This window comes from Myzus persicae, unplaced genomic scaffold (genome assembly GCF_001856785.1).
Source record: "Myzus persicae strain clone G006 unplaced genomic scaffold, MPER_G0061.0, whole genome shotgun sequence".
In the NCBI taxonomy this organism is placed as follows: Eukaryota; Metazoa; Arthropoda; class Insecta; order Hemiptera; family Aphididae; genus Myzus; species Myzus persicae.
Window position 1 is genome coordinate 15,724 of NW_019101675.1, and position 20,301 is coordinate 36,024.

The 20,301-nt window shown below is 29.9% G+C and overlaps 3 protein-coding genes across 7 annotated transcripts in view; 1 reads left to right on the plus strand and 2 right to left on the minus strand.

Moving 5' to 3' along the window:
• LOC111030108 (beta-1,4-N-acetylgalactosaminyltransferase bre-4-like) overlaps nucleotides 1-8,548 on the minus strand; it is an 11,546-nt gene extending 2,998 nt beyond the window's left edge. Inside the window, exons 1-6 of the mRNA XM_022309467.1 lie at nucleotides 7,968-8,548; nucleotides 6,830-6,898; nucleotides 6,509-6,734; nucleotides 4,671-4,909; nucleotides 3,841-4,061; nucleotides 1,187-1,309 (exon numbers count right to left, since the gene is read on the minus strand). Of these exons, the coding sequence (XP_022165159.1) occupies nucleotides 1,187-1,309; nucleotides 3,841-4,061; nucleotides 4,671-4,909; nucleotides 6,509-6,734; nucleotides 6,830-6,898; nucleotides 7,968-8,108 (1,019 nt within the window). The 5' untranslated portion in view covers nucleotides 8,109-8,548. The remainder of the gene's footprint in view (nucleotides 1-1,186; nucleotides 1,310-3,840; nucleotides 4,062-4,670; nucleotides 4,910-6,508; nucleotides 6,735-6,829; nucleotides 6,899-7,967) is intronic.
• A 2,305-nt stretch (nucleotides 8,549-10,853) lies between these two features.
• On the minus strand, nucleotides 10,854-15,109 carry LOC111030103 (TBC domain-containing protein kinase-like protein). Of its 5 annotated transcripts, none has more exons than XM_022309453.1 (2): nucleotides 14,948-15,109; nucleotides 10,854-13,397 (listed from the first exon to the last, which is right to left on the minus strand). In XM_022309453.1, exon 2 carries the CDS (start codon nucleotides 13,372-13,374, stop codon nucleotides 10,915-10,917), a length of 2,460 nt encoding a protein of 819 aa, XP_022165145.1. In that variant the 5' UTR covers nucleotides 13,375-13,397; nucleotides 14,948-15,109; the 3' UTR covers nucleotides 10,854-10,914. The 5 variants fall into 5 exon arrangements, with proteins under 5 accessions (XP_022165145.1, XP_022165146.1, XP_022165147.1 ...); XM_022309454.1 differs by lacking the exon at nucleotides 14,948-15,109 and adding an exon at nucleotides 13,922-14,012; XM_022309455.1 differs by lacking the exon at nucleotides 14,948-15,109 and adding an exon at nucleotides 13,908-13,992.
• Nucleotides 14,085-17,233, plus strand: LOC111030104. Its single transcript, XM_022309459.1, has 6 exons — nucleotides 14,085-14,185; nucleotides 14,275-14,535; nucleotides 15,637-15,830; nucleotides 16,515-16,659; nucleotides 16,714-16,953; nucleotides 17,060-17,233. Exons 2-6 carry the CDS (start codon nucleotides 14,374-14,376, stop codon nucleotides 17,153-17,155), a joined length of 837 nt encoding a protein of 278 aa, XP_022165151.1. The 5' UTR covers nucleotides 14,085-14,185; nucleotides 14,275-14,373; the 3' UTR covers nucleotides 17,156-17,233.
• Nucleotides 17,234-20,301: the final 3,068 nt, after the last annotated feature.

Here is a 20,301-nt window from a genome sequence, read left to right on the forward strand (position 1 = left end):
TTTTTGGAACGGTAGGGGGAACACGTGTGTGTTTGTTTTGGCAGAATTTCGAATGGGGCACCCGTAGGTTTCTGCCATGCCCCGGGGGTGGGGGATGGCAGCACTTGCTCTCCGGTCACCGCGACTTGTCCGGAGAAAAATGCCGCCCGGTGGCCGAGGATCGAACCGCGACCGGCTGCGTCGCAGCGGAAGAGTCAGACCACTCGGTCACCTCGTCCCCCGTTATTTTTATTCTGTATCGTTATTGTCTATATTATTATAATGAGAGACCATACTTTCCATTTTGATAAAAAAATACAACCCAATTTATTATTATTCGTAAAACCGATGTACAATTGAAAAAATGTTTATATTTAATTATTAAATCAGCTAAAATTTTAACGCTCATTAATTCTGTATTATAGCATCATTTTGGCCTATGCGTCGAATGTCGATATAGCTAACTACACTTATACTACATTTTCATACTACTATTCGACATTTAGAGTGGCCTGCTTGAAAATTTCGCACATTCAGAAAATTAATTAAACAACGTCATTGGTGTCAAGTATACTCCGAGACATGATATCATTTAAATATTTAATACAAACTCAACCTATATTTTTTGATTTTTAAACACGAATTTTTAAATATATCAACAATAGTTCGAAATCTCGTTACGAAATAGGTTAAACCATTATAAAGGTATAGTGCGTGTGTATTCTATATCAGCGTTTTATCAACAATTGTTGTGAATACCTCACGTAGTCACGTACCTACTCATGTTATATACGTATACAGGTAGCCAAGTAGGTTAGACCTATTACGAAGGCACGACTTAGGAGCGAGGGCTTTAAGGTGTTTAGAGGGCCCTCTCGTTTGAGCAGTATTGACATAAAATGTATATTAATCAGTAATCACAAATGTACTCTTATACACCTTTTCGCATTCGCATACACAACTTGAACATCGGAATATAATTGTACGTGTCATCGGTTTTGTTGGTATATACGCTAAATATTATATATTATTGTACTTTTGTCATTATATAATATAATGATGATATTCTGACATTTACTAGACATCTCTCTTGAAAAATCCTTAGGTAATGAGCATACAACATTTTGTTATAATACAATGTTATAGACTTATATCCATACATTTTACATGTATTTATGTATAAAATATAAATGTACAAAGTACTTACCTATATCCCATATCATCGTCTTCACCTCCCCAACCCCAAAACAGATTCGAGTAGCCGTTGACGAGGAAGTAATGATCCGGTCTTATGTTGAACACGCCGCCCACCAACTTGTGGTAAGGTAATCTAAATGTTTGAGAGTGAAAAAAATTTATATTGTGGTTTCACAGTGAGTAAACCTAAATGATATACAAATACTATACTAGTTTTTTAATACTTTTGTCTGAATAAAACTGAATCATACATTTAACTATTTTAGATTATATCTAACATCGTACCAACATTTTTAGTTTCACATTATCCCTATTAAATTATTGAGTTATTTTAAAACAAAATGGTGTTAATTATACAGGAGTTTACTTCACTGTATAGTCATTACTCATTACTCATTTACTCATCTATACCATACTATACTCTCTGTCCAGCGAGAGAACTCGCCAATTATTCGCATCTCTACTCGACATTCTGCCACTGACAGTCGTCACCGGTTCCACAATGGCAAGGATAGTTGGGAAGGAATTTGCAGAAGAACCGATTTTCGTTGATGCGCATCATGTTTTCCCGATAGACAGAGTATAATATATACATAGAGAGACAGCGTGGTGTACGTAAGACGTACGTGATATTTTATTTGTCCTCGCGGTGTTCTCAAAACTACTTAATCAATTTTGGTAAAGATTCTATGTCATAATCTAACATCCTACAGAATCTCAAGGAGTGGTGGATTCGCTAGGGTGGCAGGCGAGTGAACACCATCTGGGCCGGTAAAAATTTGAGCTACTTTGTGCCGATTTAATGAAAGTACCTATTATACGTATTGGAGTATTTAATAATAACTGTCTTAATTCAGTGTATTCTGTAATTACATAATAAAAAGGGAAAGGTAAGACATTTTCAACAAACTACAAAGTTTAGTACTATTTTAAGTTTTTAATATTTAGACTGAATTTTCTGTTTCATTGAGGCCTATTTTAATTCCCTTCAGTCCATCCTTGGTCACAAGGACTATGGCCTTAGGCCACATGTGAGTATACAGCCGACCCGAAGCTATCACCCAAAAACCTGAGTAGTACCTATAATATAAATATACGTATACCCGTGGCGGCGCAGCGTGACGCTATATTTTGAAAACTCCTATCGAAAAAAAGTACGTACTCATTAGAAAGAGGTAGTAAAAATATAATTTGAAAACCAATAATACAGTTCATTTTTTAAAGTTCATTTTGTAAAAATTTTAAAATCCGTTTCCTGTATAGATTCGTACATGTAAACTGTGGCGTACCACGTAGGTAGAAGGTACTTATTATTATAGGTACCTATCTATATATTCTGAACTCTTAGTTGTACATACGGGAATAATCCTATTTTACACGATCAACCATTATATAACATTTATCGCGAAACCGTAACCAATACATATTATACTTATTAGTTATTACATAGGTACCTATCAGCTATATATACATCAATAATGTAATTGTATATGTCAATGTCAAAAGTCTGCAAGGGCGTTAATCCTATACTGGCTTTTTCAATAAAATTTATACAATTAGTTAGAGAGGTTATAAAAGCTTATATAAATACATATTATGCACATAATATATCAACTTTATTAATACCCGTCACGACGTCATCATCAGATGGACGGTCTATAGATTGTTAATCTAATAATTGGAACGACGATGACGTCACTACCACTATTTTCAGGTTAGATGGTATAGTACTATAGTGTATCTATACGTATTTGTTCGTGTTTATTCAACGACCTTAGGCTTAGCCTAATAGGCTATAATATTAATGCACTATAAAACCAATCGTGGGTATTTATAAAGGATAAAATAAGAACATAGGGTTGATATTATATTATGTAAGAAAGTATTTTTAGCGCGCTAATAAAATCAATGACGGTTTTATAGTTTTATACTTGCGCCGTTTTATACTTGATGTAATTCTGTAAAAGCCTGTCGTATGTTTTCTATAGTTTTTCAGGGTGTATTGGTTTTGGTTATTTTGATACAATATTAATTTACTAAATTATATACATGGTGAATTACCAATTTCGATCCCCCACCATTTTAGATTCTAACCTGAGCTATGAATGTATTAATTTTACAATGTATTGCGTAGTGTTTTTATTTTTGAGTGTCTGTCATTACCTTTTGCCTTTTGGCGCAGTAAAAATTCTTCGATTTTGAAATTCAGCATATTTTCTTATAGGAAAGTGAATCTAATTGGTACTTTGAGGAGTCAAAAGTATGCCCAGTACTTTTCAAAAGTGTAGAGAAGAACAAAATTAATTTAAGAAAAAAAATTGACATTTTTCACAAAACCACTTTTCAACAAAATTGATTTTGTTTTTTCACTCAAAAACAATTACCTAACCGTAGATTCTTAAATGTTCACCAAATTTTTAGATGACCATTTTTCATACATGATAAAATAATAATATATAATGTAATTAATACAAATTATAATTTGTTAAATTTATTTATTTTAATATTTTGGTTTATTTTATTTTATAACACATATACCTCTACATGTTATCTGAATGTGTATATAATTCTATGATGAGAATATGATATTACACAATTTAAACAATATGGTATTAATATTAATAGTAGTATGATGGTAATATTGTCTAGGTATGTTATACTTACTGATATTTAAATTCGTTGACGGCCACCGACATGTGTCTGGGAAATTCCGGACAACTGTACATGTTTCTGTCGTCCTCTGGCAACATGTCCACGTCATGGAAGACATAGCAGCCGTATAGCCCTTTATGCCAATCACCCTCGCCACGTAGGCCGTACGTACGGTAAATCGTCAAAAAAGCCGCATTCATAATTGCCCCTTTATTGAACGTAACATTACTGACCTATATACAGACATACGTTTTCTTATGGTAGTATTTTGTATTATAACATTTTACATTTTTACTTCACTTTTTAACAAGTATAGCTAAACAATATAAGTACGGTAAAAATAATAATAATAACGTAGTATAATACTACTAATATTTCACTTATGCAGAATTACAGATAAGATGTGTTGTCGTGATGACGAGAAAGAAAACCAATATATTTGTAATAAATCGTATTTAGATGAACCATGTACCTACATCGCATCATATATACTAAAAGGCAAAAAGCATTAAATGTTATTAAAATATGGACCGAACAATTACGATTTGTGTTTACCTGATTGGAAACTTTTTTATCGGGATTTCTTATGAAATTGAATTTAAATCTGTCCCTAATTCCTCAGTAAATTTTTCAATCACGTAATATTCACTCGTAACGATGAGCTGCAGGATAATAAAATAGTAAAAAAAAATACTCTACAACTAATTAATATATTCAAATGGCATTCAAATTCCTAATTGTCAATTATAAATAGAAGGATACTTGCAGCAGACTTGAGCATATTACGATATGCTTCTAATATGTATAGGTATTTAAATTTCATTTCATATATTTTGTATTACCTGTTCGACTACAAATATCTTGAAATCCAACTGTTGTCTTTTCAAGACTGGTATGAGCCTGTACAATAATGTCCACAAATGATCTTTTCTGTCCCTGTAGGGTATGATGATGCACACCGAGTGTCTAGCTTTACAATCATCCGGTGCCCAAGAACCACCAACGCCCATTGATCCAACCGCATCCACGATTTCCTCTTCGGTCATATTAACGGCGACGCTGTCCAATTTCTCAGCACCGTCTATAAAATTGTGAAATTCAAACAACACACATATTACTAAAGTTTATAACACTGCAGGTTCATTCTACATGCCCTTGTGTAATATTAATTGTAATTTGCCAAATGATACACATTACACTGATATACATGTACAATTTTGTAGGTAGGAAGATGGGTATTAAATACCTAATCAAATTCGAAAAATTATAGGTATATAATTAATTTATAATTATATTATAATACCAATACATCGTACAGATGTTTAATTTTCACCGTAATGCTTTTGTTAATCGAGATACTAAAGAATGATCATATTATTATGTTAACTATTCTTTGTTTTCTATATTTAGGTAAATTTTTCGAATGCGAAAGACATTTTATTTTTATTTTAAAATGGCAACCAAATAGTTGAGTTATAGAATTTTGAATGTAGGATATTTTAAAATAAAATAAAACACATTTTCAAGTAAACCCTTAGTCAATAGTCAATACTCATTAGGTACCAAGTAAAATAGGTGATAATTAATCCTTATAATTTAAACTATTTTTTTATAAACTGTTAAAAAAATGTATTTTACTTATTTTTATTACACAGTAGTACTCAATGTGGATATTCTTGGTTGTGGACTATAGTTGTCGTAATTACATAAAATAAAAATAAACAAAAAAATACTTATAAGATTGTTATTTAGTTGATTACAAGATATATCACAATCATATATTTACAGTCGAGTCTCGATAACTCGAATCTCGAAAGGAATAAAAATAAATTCTACTTAATACGTATGTTTCGAGTTATATACCTCGAATACCAACAATTCAAGATAAAAGGCCCAGAAAAAAATTTGAGTTATACAAACTCGATTGTATATATGTATACATTTGGATATGTTCAAAGTTTGACCTCCGAAAGGCCAAAAGTACCAACTATAAGATACAATTTTCTTCCGAAAACCTAGATCGAAGTTTGTGATTAGAGAATTTTTTTCTACTAGAAAACTAAAAGTTGAAAAAAAATTGAATTGAAATTGTACAAACGTTTTCAAATACCTAATCTCATCTAGAAGTCTGAAATTATTAGATTGGACAAAATAAAAATAAAATTATAATTATTTCAGACCCAACCCCCCTTCCCTATTGAAAAATCCTGCATACACCACTGTATGTATACTGTATGTACTAACCTGACCTAACTGAGTATTGTATTTAATTCAATTGTATCAATACAGACTACATAAAGAAATTGCAGCTCACCGGCCCCCGACGTGTCGACCTACATCAAACATAAACTGATAACTATTCTACATGTTTTCTATTTCAAAAATGTTCTACATAGTATTGAATATTTTTATGATTATCGACTATCTGAATTTATCTCTAATATATATATATTTCTCAAACTACAAAATTATGAATTCGTATTTTATTAAAAATGTAACTTAATTTCAATATTATACTTCTGAATAAAATATTAACTTGGAGTTAGCACGTCATTCATGTAACAAAAGTAACTCATTAAATTAAAAGTTAATTTCAAAAAAAGATAAAAAGTTACTTAACTAAACGTTTTAACTTAATTTAAATTTTTAAAGTGTTAATGCCCAAACTAGATATACTTACATAACACTGGTGGTATTTTTGGGCACCATGGTTTTAGTCGACATGGCCCTAATCGTTCTGAAATTACATTTGATTTCTCTGCATTCTTTTGCAATTCCGCTAGTTTTCCCGAACAATATCCGTTAGCTTCGTTCTTCAACTGAGTGACGAACAAATGAAGGTTTGGTGGCTTCGACTTCAACAAACGTTCTAACTGGAAATCTTTATTCTGTGTACTGCTAGCTGGCTAATTTTCGAAATATATAATTTCATTATTTTAGCAAACTTAATAGGTTTTAAATTTAAAATGCTTTAAACGTCAATATTATATTTACTACTTACATCTGGTTTTAATTTTGCCACATGTAAGCTGTTGACCTTCAGAGAATTTCTTTTTTGCAAAGCTGGAGCCTATAAAATAATTAATACAAACATTTGTATTTTGCGTACCTATAGGTAGTAGGTACACAAGATATGTAATAATTAAATACACGAATTAAATCAACTGTGTAAAATATAAAACGATACGCAAATATTAATATTATACTGTTTAGTGTTAAGTGTTTGTACTGTATATGATATATATATAAGAAATATAATATATACATATCATTGACGTAGGTAGTCATAATTTAATTTTTTTTTAACATTGAAAAATGTTAATTGGACACTGTAGGTACTCGGAATTAATAATAAGAATGTTCACATAGTTCAAAACACTTAAAACACAGACTGAAGGTATGGCCTGAATAGAGAATACTTCAGTTTTTTTAACTGTTATATTGTTTAAAGCAATTTTTAACTGTAAATAGGTAAGCGATACTGCGGTAGGTATACCTCTATACCTAACTAAAATCGTTATAATTCATATATACTTCTAACTTGATCAAAATCGGAAGTTTTGTCTATTTAAAAAAAAATTGTGCCTAAGAATGCTATAGGTACCCTAACGTTGTATTCAACTAAAGGTTTTATCAACAAAAATCAAAAAGTCAAATATTTCAAATAGATCAATTAAAATATTTTTAAATAATAGGTGTCATATCCAATAAATATATTTAGTAAACCTTTCAAATATCTATATCTATGGTTTTTTATTAGCTTTCAACCAAAAGTTATTAGAGCTCAACAATTAATTAATATATATGGTTATTCTTTTTAAAAGTTGCTAGTGCGTAAATGTTTCCGTTTTTCCGTTTTTTTTTTATTTTCCCTCCCCACAAAATGTTTTAAAAAATACCAGGATTTTTTCTTTTGACCTCCCTCCCCCAAAAAAAAAATTTAATCCAAATTTTTTACTATAAACCAATACCTACATCAATCGCTCCGCTCAGAATAAACCATAAGATGTAATGTGGAAATATATTTATTGTTTGGATATAATCTGTTAATTTTTAACCAGTAAAAATATATTTTGATTAACTTCATTCGTAGACTGAGCGAACGTGTAGGTAAATAAACAATTTGAAAAAAGACTCACTCGAGTTATGGCTATGAAGCACATGGCGAAAACGACGAGCAACACTAAAACAAACGGAAGCACCTTGATTGTCCATGCCCAGATCTTTGCGGTCGGCGTGTAGCGAAATACTCGGGCTCTCTGTACTCTCACTACCACCATGACATGAAATAATAAGCCTCATGGCTCGCCTGACATGGACGCGATCCTCTGCGGCAACCAGCAAGGACACGCGAAACCCGATATAATATTATGAATAGGTAGGTCCTATATTATTTCTTGACTCAAACGTCGTTGATCTCGTCGACGGTTTCTGTTCGGGGTGACGAGACGGAAGCAGCTGTGGCGACGGCGTGGTCATATCGCGCGTACGATTTCGATGACTGACAGACGAGCTGGGTGAGGCGACTAATACTCGCGCACCAAAACGTATGTTATTTTACTATTATTGGTACATGCTGGAATATGATTTGTTTCGCTAGTTCTAAAAAGTCGTTGTTTGGTCAGAAATGGTTACTGCTAGTTAACCTACCCGGCCGCAGCTATGTTAGTTGGTAGTTGTTACACCGCAGCGTGCAAACAGAGGACTATTCCGTTCAACGCGGTCGCGCACATGCTTATTGATTTTTCTCGGCCATATGACCGGCACCACTCCCGAGTCCCGGGCCGCAAGGGCATAACACACGCGTATATTTTAAGACGTGTACAGAGCGATAACAATAGTAAATCTACAAATTTATTACACACATCATCATATTATTATTGGTATTTTTTATTTTATTGATCAAGCATCTGTAATTATGGCCATTGGCATTTTTGTATGGGGTTGCGGTTGGTTGAGGAACACGCGTATGTGAGTCGAGGTTATTCGTCACTAAAAACCCGGATGGTCACCCATCCGGTAACTAGCGGCACCAGCCGATGTCTGATCTCAAAACACGTTAGTGACTGAGATCAACCACCGAGCCACACCAAACCCCTATTTTAATGTGTATTATACTCAAGTGATTTCTTTACGAATAAGCATAGGTCACTATAATCTATTTTTACGAATAGGTTGTCCGCGATCATTGGTATAATTAGTATAGCAGGTTAGTAACCTACCTACTATAATAACGTACTTATGACAGTTTATTTTTCCAAAATTGATGCATAATAATATAATAATATAGGTAATATGGTTTTAAATTTTTAATCAATAACGTTTCCTACGTATTTGATCTTTACCAGTTTACCCTATCCCTATGTATAAATATAATTATTATTTCAAGTAGGTAATGGTACCTACCTAGCACCTAGGTATGCTGGAATAGCCACCGAATTAATATTTGTTTTTAATAAAAACTATAATTTTCACTTTTCACGACTGATATTTTCTCTTCATTTGTTTTTGAATTTCTAGTATCTACAGCGCTACAAATGTAATTCCTAAGAAAAAAAAACTGTAATAGTAATTTATTAAATTAAATAATAATCCCACCAAATAGCAAAATATAAATTTAATTTACAAAAAAAATCACCCTAAATATCACAGCTGTATATAAATATATTAATTTATACATAAATAAATATTAGGTGGGTAAGTATATTGTTATACAGACTATAGCACTATAGCAGTATAATAGTACAGGTACTTGGTAGTAGTTGTTCGACAATGTTGAAAATATCACAATTGTAGACAGTAGAACCTATTAAATTTGAAATATTTCTATATATTTTATTAGGGTAAATGCCTTAAATTGTATCATCTCATCAGATGTTTTGGTGAGGGGGGAGCAAACATTTAAGTTTATTTAATCATTTAACAAAAAATGTATTTTGTAAATAATATGTTACATAATAAAATACAATAAATTAATATCATTAAAATTAAACAAAATATATTTTGGTAACAGCTAAAAACAATTGTAAAGGTAACAAACAAGTTTTTAGAGCAACATGAAAGTTAACAATAATTGAACATTGAACATAGATTAAAAGGAACTTGATGATTTAACAATTAACATTTTTACAATGTTTAAAATATTAACCAATTCCATCAAATAAGATTAATATGATTAGTACAAACATGAATATGAATAATTTAATAAAATACATTATATGCTTAAAGATGTTGTAAAGACACTATAAAATAAACAGTGATAACTTAAACGAATAGGTAGGTAAATTACTAACATATTATAATTGAGTATAATGTAACTTACCAAGTTGATAAAATAATTCAAATCTTTACATTATATTTAATTATAAAATATCACTTGAAAAGTTAAGAAAAATAGTATTATTAAGTTCTTAAAATGTATCCTAATATAAAACCTATTAATGTTCTTAAAAATACACAAAGTTAAAATGTCAGAAAAAATTCAAATTAAATTGACTCGTATATTTAACAGAATAACTATTTTAACAATGTTTTTCTTTAAACTTAATAATTATTACACATTATAGTATACTCAAAATTAGAATTAAATTAATTACTTAAATATAATAATGAATGTTACAAATATTGTCGATAATTAAAATATTATTTTAAAAAGTTTTAAACTTTAAATGTGGTTATTTAAAATGTTGACCTCAAACACAAGAGATATTTTAATATATTTTAATTGGCATATTAATAACATATAAAAGTTATAATTATTATACTTACAAATTACATATTAATTTTTTTTGTTAATTGATCATTTTCACTTTTAAATACAAAAATAATATTTAATATAAAGTATAAATATAATATGTCTTTAGAGATATAAATATTATACAATCAGTATAAAACAAAAAATACACACAATAATATTTAAAATAATACATTTATAATTCAGAACATTATGATTAAAATCTGCGTTTATTCTAATTTTATAATAATATAATGATATAATAAAAAATTAAAACTTAATACTATAGAAATAATAACAATTGTAATTGCAATTCATTTTTTAATAAAATAAAATAATGTTTCTATAATGAATTAAAACAATATAGCTGGTACCAAAATATTAAAAGTTTCTAATGCCTCTATACCTCCATGTAAACTACATACTTTAGGGTATTCTTTTTTGACCAAAAATCTACAAAACTTTCTAACTTTATTTAATTCATAAACATTGTCGACCACTATTAATACACTGCCTCGATTATTAACTAAAGCACTTAATTCTGGACTAGGGGCTAAATCAAAATTTTCATCTGCAAAGTCTTCCTCTTTAATAGGAATATTTAAACTACCTGGTATACTCTTTTCTATGTAACATTCTTGTGCTCTAGCATCTACGACCAAAAATTTATGACTCGATTTTTTTAATTCTTGCAAATCATAAACACTAATTCTAGGACTAAATTCATTTTGCAATACTTCATAGGTTAAACATGGATCATGCTCTCGTGTTTCAGTTCTCAACTCATATTTTCTAAATGTTATTGACCTTGGTGTTACATCATTAAACTTAGACGATTCTAAAACGCACTTCTCTATGTCCACTTCTGGTAGGTCTGAAAACAATAATATACACTCATTAAACCCAGAATTCAATAATGTACTACGTAACTGGGAGAGAATTGATAGTCCTACAAATAATGGATATGACGAATCACCTAATAAGAGTTTATCCCAAAGGTGAAAAATTTTATGCATGGGAAACACGTGCGAGAACATTGTTAAAAACCAAGGTATAGCAAATAAATCTGGTATGAAACCTTTGTCATCCAAGTGATTTGCTAGTTGTGGGTCGTGGAATGCTATTAAATGAAATAATTTTATTAAATATTCCCGAATCACAGCAGAGTTATCACGTAAAAATACATCGTTCAAATATTTTTTTACAAATGCTGTTAAACAGGCATAAGCTACATGTTCTTCACAAAAGTTTAAATAAACAAATGGGGCACACAATGAATCCAAACCCTGCCAATAAACATATTTAGGATGACTAACAAGCCACGCTTTTAAGACCCTTTTTAATTTTTTATGAGCTACCGAAGACGATAGTAGATCATTGTACTGATGGCATCTTGGTATATCAACTTCGATTTGTCTATCTGTAACCCCGGCAGTTTCTTTATCTATAGACAAATAAGTGTTTTCTGTATCACTGCAAACATTCAACAAACATGCCCAAATTTTTCCTCTGAAATATGGTGGAATATCTTTCTTTGCTTCGGTGAGTAATTTATCCAATTTGAAAGGATATGACGATAACAAACGATCAAACAAGACAATTCGATGAAACTGATATTCAGTGTCTTTTTCACGAATAACTAATGGTAACTTGTCAGTAGTATCATCACATTCTTTAATTTGATCAATTAGTGGATCATAATCTGTTATTTTGAGATGCTGAAGCCTATTTACTAAAAGGTCTAAAGAAAGCTCAATTATCTGTAAGTCCAATAAACAACTTTGATTACGTGTATTACCATACAATGTTCCTTCAAGGATGATCAGTCGAGGTATGAGTAAAATGGACGATTCATTTCTTAATAAGCCTTTTTTTTTTAATGCCCATTCAACATCTCCACCAGCTAGTTTCCACAAATAATAGACTTGATTCAGTTTCATTTGACGCAATGGGTGTTTACATGAATAACATTTATTTGTTAATATTTTTGTGTACTCAAAAAGAGAAAATATCTTATGATCATATAACTCTTTTGGACACATTCTTTTAGTAACATCCATACAAATGCATTTACTGAGAAAGTCTTTCAATTCACTGGGCAATGATTGATACATTGTCAAACGGCCCATTTCACGAGCAAGTCTCATCACAACATCAGTACAATGTGTTAACGATAATATTTTCCGAATTATCTGACTAAGCTTGAGTGTTGGCCAAAGTTGTGCTCCCAGCAACAATTCTAAAACAATAATACCCAATGACCAAGAATCTGTTTTAGGACCAGATTTATTTGAAGCTCTATCGAGAACTAACACTTCAGGTGCAGTATATTTTAGTTTTCCAATGGGAAAAGTAATATTTTTACCACTGTTTGTCATATAATAAATCCCAAAGTTAAACAGTTTAACATTATCTTCGTCATCTAATAATATGTATTGTGGAGTTAAAAATCGATGCACTAAACCATTATCATTTAAATAGGACAACGCGGACAAAACCCTATGAGTCCAACTTAGTACTTTTTCCAGCGGTATTAGTAACAAATAGTTTTTTGATTCAGTCCACAGAGATCGATTGAAATATTGAGAGACTAAAATGATGCGTCCATGCTGTTTCCGAATAAAGTCCAAATGTGACACTAAATTTGGATGGTTTAAGGTCCTTAGTTTTTGAGCATATCCTAAAATTGTAATAGAATTGGGAGTTAACGGTAAACCGTTAGCGCCACAAGACTCTGAAGTATGTTGAGCAGCAAATAAAGTTTGAACACCAAACAATGGAGGAACAGGAGCATCCACGCAGTTGCATGTCATGATAAATGTTTATTGGAATTTATCTAAAATAAATTTAAAAAAACAATATAAGTATCATTGATCATTACAAAAATAAATAAGATATGTATTATGTATACGTATGTATCTGCATTAAACTGTCTTCTTAGTTCTTTTTTATAAAAATTTCTTTTAATTTCTTAATAAAAATTATTATTTCATAAAGATAATAAATAAATAAAAAATGTAGGTTATAATTTTGTCTTAAACTCCTCTTAAGGCAATCTGCCGAAAGATTTATTGTAATATATAACTTACATAATATGTTTGATTAAATACAATGCATTTTTTGTTTCGTGTTAAATGATTTTTTAGTCACTAATACACTTGCACATTATTTATAATAGTAATTTATAAAATCGTATTATAACTACAGATCATATTATTAATGATTATACAATACCTATTTAGTATTCATAAAACCATACTTAAATATTATTATAATTAGCTATATTATGTTTTTAAAATAAATAGTTGATATACGTTGTAATATTTGACACACGATACATAGGTACCTAACAATAAATACCTAATTTTTGTTTATACTGAAGTGAAACTTCTTTAGTTCTTCGTGGGATTCATGGGTCCAGCCGTAGCGACCAAAAGGCGCTACGGGCGTGACTTACTCGGGCCCTATGATAATACAATATCAACAACGTATGATAATAATATCACGAAATATGGAATTCACTGGCATAATAATATAATTTATCAATGACCACTGACCAGTGGTTTTTAATTAAATTGGCAGCAGCGGCGTGTTTTATACGGACGAACGACACGCCAGCCGATGGTAATATTTGTACACAGAATAGTGAATGTAGCCGTGTATATATATATATATATATATCCAATATCCATACCTACCTATTTATTTTATAGATTAACCCAGCTATAACTCGTGTTGCGCAATTCAGATGATCTATATAGGCAGTGTGTTGCATTCATATTTTGGAGTTTTGTTTCTATAGACTATTAATTATGGGTAAAACAGATGCGCAGCGAACAAAAGAGTATCGCGAACGAAAAAAGACGCTAAAACCAAAAAAAATAGCAAAAAGTCGAGCGGAAATTTGCCGAGATTATAATGCACGGAAAAAAGCATTACAAGCAGCTACCATGGTAGATCAGAACCAACTAAGTGTAAGTCGATCGAATATTAACAATAGTTTAGTTGATTTAGCTGCACCATAAATTTCTGCTTTAGTAAATATAATTCCTCCGAGTAATCTTATTACTACTTCGCCATTGGCAGTTTCTTTTCCATCGTGCGCCTGGCATACTCAGCTTTTTTTCGTATTATGTAAATTACCTGTATTTTATTACTTTATTTATTTTTAAGTACAGTAATTTTCTGTTTTTTTAATCCAAGTTTTAGACATTAATTCTTTAAAATTTGTTTTCCAATTAGTTAAATGTGTCCAAATAATTATTAAACTATGATCCCTTGAGACTTAGTGTATCTATCTAGTAGTATATAATGTTATATAGTCTATATTATTCGAGATAACTCACAATATGTAATTTGATATTATTTAGTAATTGTTATACTTACAAGTTACAAGGAACATGTATTATAGTATATTGAATGTATTAAAGATAATATTATGCAATTCACTACTGAGAATACCAAATTTAAACATTTAAATAGATGTAATGATGAGTGAACGCATCTTGTTGATCAAATTTTTTTAAATACAACTTTCGTCTTTTATCAAAAATCAAAATGTGTTATCATTGTGATACTTTAAAAATAAACCTTAAACCTTAAACCTTATACCTCTTATGGTAGTTGCACACTAGATAACCACATTGTACAACCAATCACATTTCTAGAATATTTTTCTAAAAATCAAGTTTCATGTTATCAGAATACACCAAATACTTAAAAATATTCAACTATTTCACCGTGGGTTAGATAATAGCACCTAAATGCATAATAGAAGATAGATTAATTAAATATTTAATGACCAGGGAAATCATTTGCTTAAACAATACTATAATTTAAATTCTAGAAAATTCTTAACACGGACACGGTGGCAGGTCGTAGGTAACCACATTTTTATTTTGTGTTAAACAAAACCTTGGTTAAGTTCACATTAAACTGCTCTGGAGACCGTATACCCAGCTTATCAGTATAAACTATAAACAAAATTATTTTGTATTCAAAATGCTCTAAAATGCAATAAATCTTTTATTTTATAATTTCGTATTAGATTTTGGTTTTTGTATTGAATTTGGTAGTTTTCTAAAACGGCACTAACGGAAACGGTACCTACTGCAGACAATATCATAAAGCCAATATCATTCATTATGCCCCGGTTAAAGAAGAGGTCATTGGAAACCAAAGCTAGAATATCGCGGATGAAACGAGCCGAAAAGCGGAGAGAACAAATTTTGATTTTAAAGACGCAAGCCGAAGAAATGGAAATTCTATGGTATGAACCATAATATAACGTTTATTATTTGTGTAGTCTTTTTTAAAATGAAAGCATTTCAAGCCACTAAGTTGCTTGCAAACCAAGAATGTATTTGAATACGTAGTAGTTGACTAAAATATTTTTGGAATTGTTAAATATATTTATATCCGAGTAAAATTTGAATTTAGTATAAACAAGACCTAGCATTTAATTCAATCTTACTCATTGATAAGTTATTAATCTTTAGACATAATTGCATAGTTTATTGTAAACTTTTTTTATTTAATATTTATATGTTTTAATAAAATATATGTCTATTTCTGTATCGTATTTACTCGTTGTGGCGTTAAGTACAAATTGTAAATTTCATATAAAATAAAAATAAAAAAGTTTAAATGTTATTGGCTGGTGGCTACTGTCTGGCTAACAGCCACCTTATATAGTACGCCAATATATTATTAATTATAATTATTACTACTCATTTCAACCAAAAAAAGTTTTTACATTCCATTTGTTCATAATAATGTATAATATACTAATATGATTATCATATTTAGTTACTTGAATAATCATAAATAATAAATGCCCAACAAGTTGACCATTAAATAAATTGAAATACTCTAAGCTTAAACATTTATAAATTAGTATAAAATATATTGTTAATGTTATACCTACCTAATATATTGATTATGTAATATTTAGTCGTGGTATAAGAAGTGAAGGAGCTCTTGTTCCACCAATCAGACAAACAGCATCAATATTTAAACAGCCTGTTACTGTTCATAAGAACCAAGAAGGAAAAGTTAAAGCTGACTTCAAACACGGAAGACAAGAAAAGCCTAGACAAGTAAGTCAGTATGTTCATTGATTTGTGGATCTATCATAATATCATCTGTTGTAGGTATTTTGGGAGAAAAGACTTGAAGGTATTCGAGCATCAGAGAAAGATGGTTATGAATTAGGTACCGGATGGACTGGTCTATTGCGACCAGCTGGTCCTCATGTTAGTGATGAAACTCTATTGCAGAGTGTAGCTACTGCTTTACATGTATGCGCTATGCCAGTGACTGGACAACCTCCAATGCGATCTCATTATGATAAAGAAATTGTATATCGGATTCCAGATCAACCACTTGTCCAGGTATGATATAATATTTAAATAACGAGCAGTTTAAAAATGTTTTTACACAAATCAATTTTATAATATATCTATAAAAAAACATTAAAAACATAATTTATTTTTTTAGGAGGTGAGTGTAACCATCGAAGACATTAAAAGTCAAGAAGAACGTGTTATAGCGGCTAGAAAACGACTTCAAGAAATAATGGTAAAAATCAAATAACGATTTTATACATGTTGAAAATAATGTATTAGTACTTTTTTTCTCACTTTTTTAATTTTTATCTTTTATGACTTAATTAATATTAATAACAACATGCAAATATATTGATATATTTTCTTTGATTTCATCCTCTTGTTTATATTTTATTTAAAACTTTTTAGCCTGTAACTACTTAACTTAATAATTATAACACAACTTAAGTATGCTGATTGTCGGAATATAATAAGTACTCTAAATACTCTTATAGTCTTCCAAATGTTTAGTGCATACATACACAACAGAGGCTATTTGTACTCATTATCTCTATAATGTAAAAATAAAAAGAACTTAAGTTAATAACTGATTATGGATAATGCTTCTCTTAAAATAATTATTGCTACTTAATAACATTTCATATTTGTTTTTTTACCCATTCAATTCAAACTTATAATCATAACACATATTATAATCTAATGAATAGGTATTATGTACCTACAAGTTACAACCTACCTATTTAATTATATTTAATAATGATTAAAAAACAGAATTTTTTAATCAACATGTACTATTATGTACAAATGGGCACAGTGTCAACACCACATGTGAAGCTGGAGAGTATGACCTTCTAAACAATTGTATATTATTGAAGTAATCTAAACAATCATTGATTTATAATCTACATGGTTTACATGAGTAATGTATACTCTTAACAATTTTTTTTTCAAATAATATTCCAAAAATTAATTCTAAATTTATACAGTTTGTATTATATTTAATCTTTCTGTTATTGTAACATTGGCAGAGAAATATTTAAAAAATAATAATTTGCTAAAAATGTATAATAGTTTTTAAAACAAAACAATACACTGATTTCGATAATTTAAATTGTATTTTAGTGAGAGAGGTAGACTTCTTACAAATCACATTATACTTCAATTTTCAATGTGTAAACTACGTATGCTAAAATTAAATGTCTGATTATTTGCGTAACAATTATCATTAAAATAATATTATACGGCAAAACTTCCATACTACAAAGTCACTTGGGGAACAAGAAAAATGTGTAATATAGAGGAATTTGTTCAATAGAATCATTGTTAATGAAGGTCATAGTTCTCAAAAATAATTCGTTAAATATAAAATGTTTTTAGATTTAAGTTTTACGACATTTTTCTTTATCTATGGTAGGTAAGATACAGAATGGCCTATGAATGTGAGTGTGTTTACAATGTTCCCTTGTTAATAATTTGTTATAACTTATAAAATAAGTAAACAGCTAAATTGCATTATAACATTTTCTAAGGTTTTTTTATGAAAATTAAGTATTTTAATTCTATGTTATAGTTATTACTATTATTCTATAACAATTAATAACATTAAACAAATTATAAGATTTATAGTACCTATAGTATTTGTTACAAAATACTTAACAAGAAATTCAGAATCCAGGTCTTCGTCCTGTTTCAAACGGTTCTACTTCTAATTCAAATCAGCTAGAGTGATGAAGTCCTAGACTGAATAAAAAACAAATGTAATCTCATTAATGCATTATTGATTTGGGTGATTGAGAGTGGAAAAATGGACAATGTCATCTTGAAGTCTGAACTATCAGTAATTTGAATAAATATAATGTAGTGGACAGAATAATCATAGGTATTGAAATGTTGTGACGATTTTCCTTTCTTAATCTGTTATTGTTTCACTCATATACATAGATCTTAAACTGCTATGCAAGAACTGTAAATAACAACAGCATTTTAAGCTCCAAAATTATTTGTAAGATGTATCTATGACTGTAGGGACACATTGTCATTTTAATAACGTTTCATCTTAACGCCTAGTTAAGAGTAGCCAAACAAATTTGTGATTATTGCAGCATTGATAAGGCTTTTACACGACTCATTTTGTAGTACATTTGCAATGTTCCCAATGTGTGTTTGGTCCATCCAGCTACCTGGTGATAGCCTTGTAACATTTTTAAATATTGAAGGCCTATTATAGGGCTATAGCTAAATGGGAACATGTACAGTTCAATTGAGTTGTACATTTAAAATTATTTCTGAACTAATAAAATCTGGTTTATCAGATACATTGTGCACAGGCACAGCGTTCAAATACGTTCTTATAAACTTTGTAGTATATAAGTTAGAAGAAGAAGCATTTTAAAAATAAACTTTGATCTCCTTGGGGCCAACCATTTCTGGATCCTTTATATTGTCTGTTTGCTGAAGAAGATAATATCATTCAATTTTATAAACACAGATGAAATTATTAATATATAATGTAAGGATCTTCCAACAATAAATTAAAAACACTAGTATTTTTCTAATGATTTATAATTTATTTACTTCCAATGTCACTTTAAAAATTACTGTGCCTGGAGCCCAACAATGAGCAAGACAGCAACTGAATATTACTATGGGGAAAGAGTAATAAACTAGGTTTTTCTTTTACATTTTTTTAGTCCCAACAACTGACAAAAACGTTGAAATTAAAAACTTCGCCCCTAGCTCAAAATTACTGTTTCTGAAGTAGGTATATTGTATATGTACCTACTTACGTGGCCTGCGGCAATGACATGTACGGTGTCCGATCCTGCAGTTTATGAATCCAGGTTATTATGTTCATGACATAGAGCGTATTATTTGTAGACAATAAGCTTAAAACGTTTACCTACCTGAAATATGCCCTTTATACCCAACATAATACATAAACATTTTATAGTACTCGACGGTTACTGCTTTTGTGTTATTCTGTTCTGATGTTTCCAATAGTATTATACTATATTATATTTAATACTACCGCAGCAGTACAGTTATATGGCCATACAAAACAATCTTCGACACGGGACTAAGGATTATTTATTATAACTACAGCATCGTCCACTATTTGAAGAATTACTGCACACATTATGTGACATCTTTATTGTACATAGTCTATGTATAAACCCATAATAAATTGTAATTTTTACTCACGCTTAAGACCTTAAACATTTTACTTTCGCATCTTCAAACAACTCCACTATAGTCCATCACCAAGATAACCCTCTATTATATTTATATACAGTCAACACGCTATATAATACGAATTTCAAGGGACCAAGAAAAAATTTCAACAATATAATTTGTAAAAATAGTCCTAAGTACCTATAATTAATCTAGATTCCG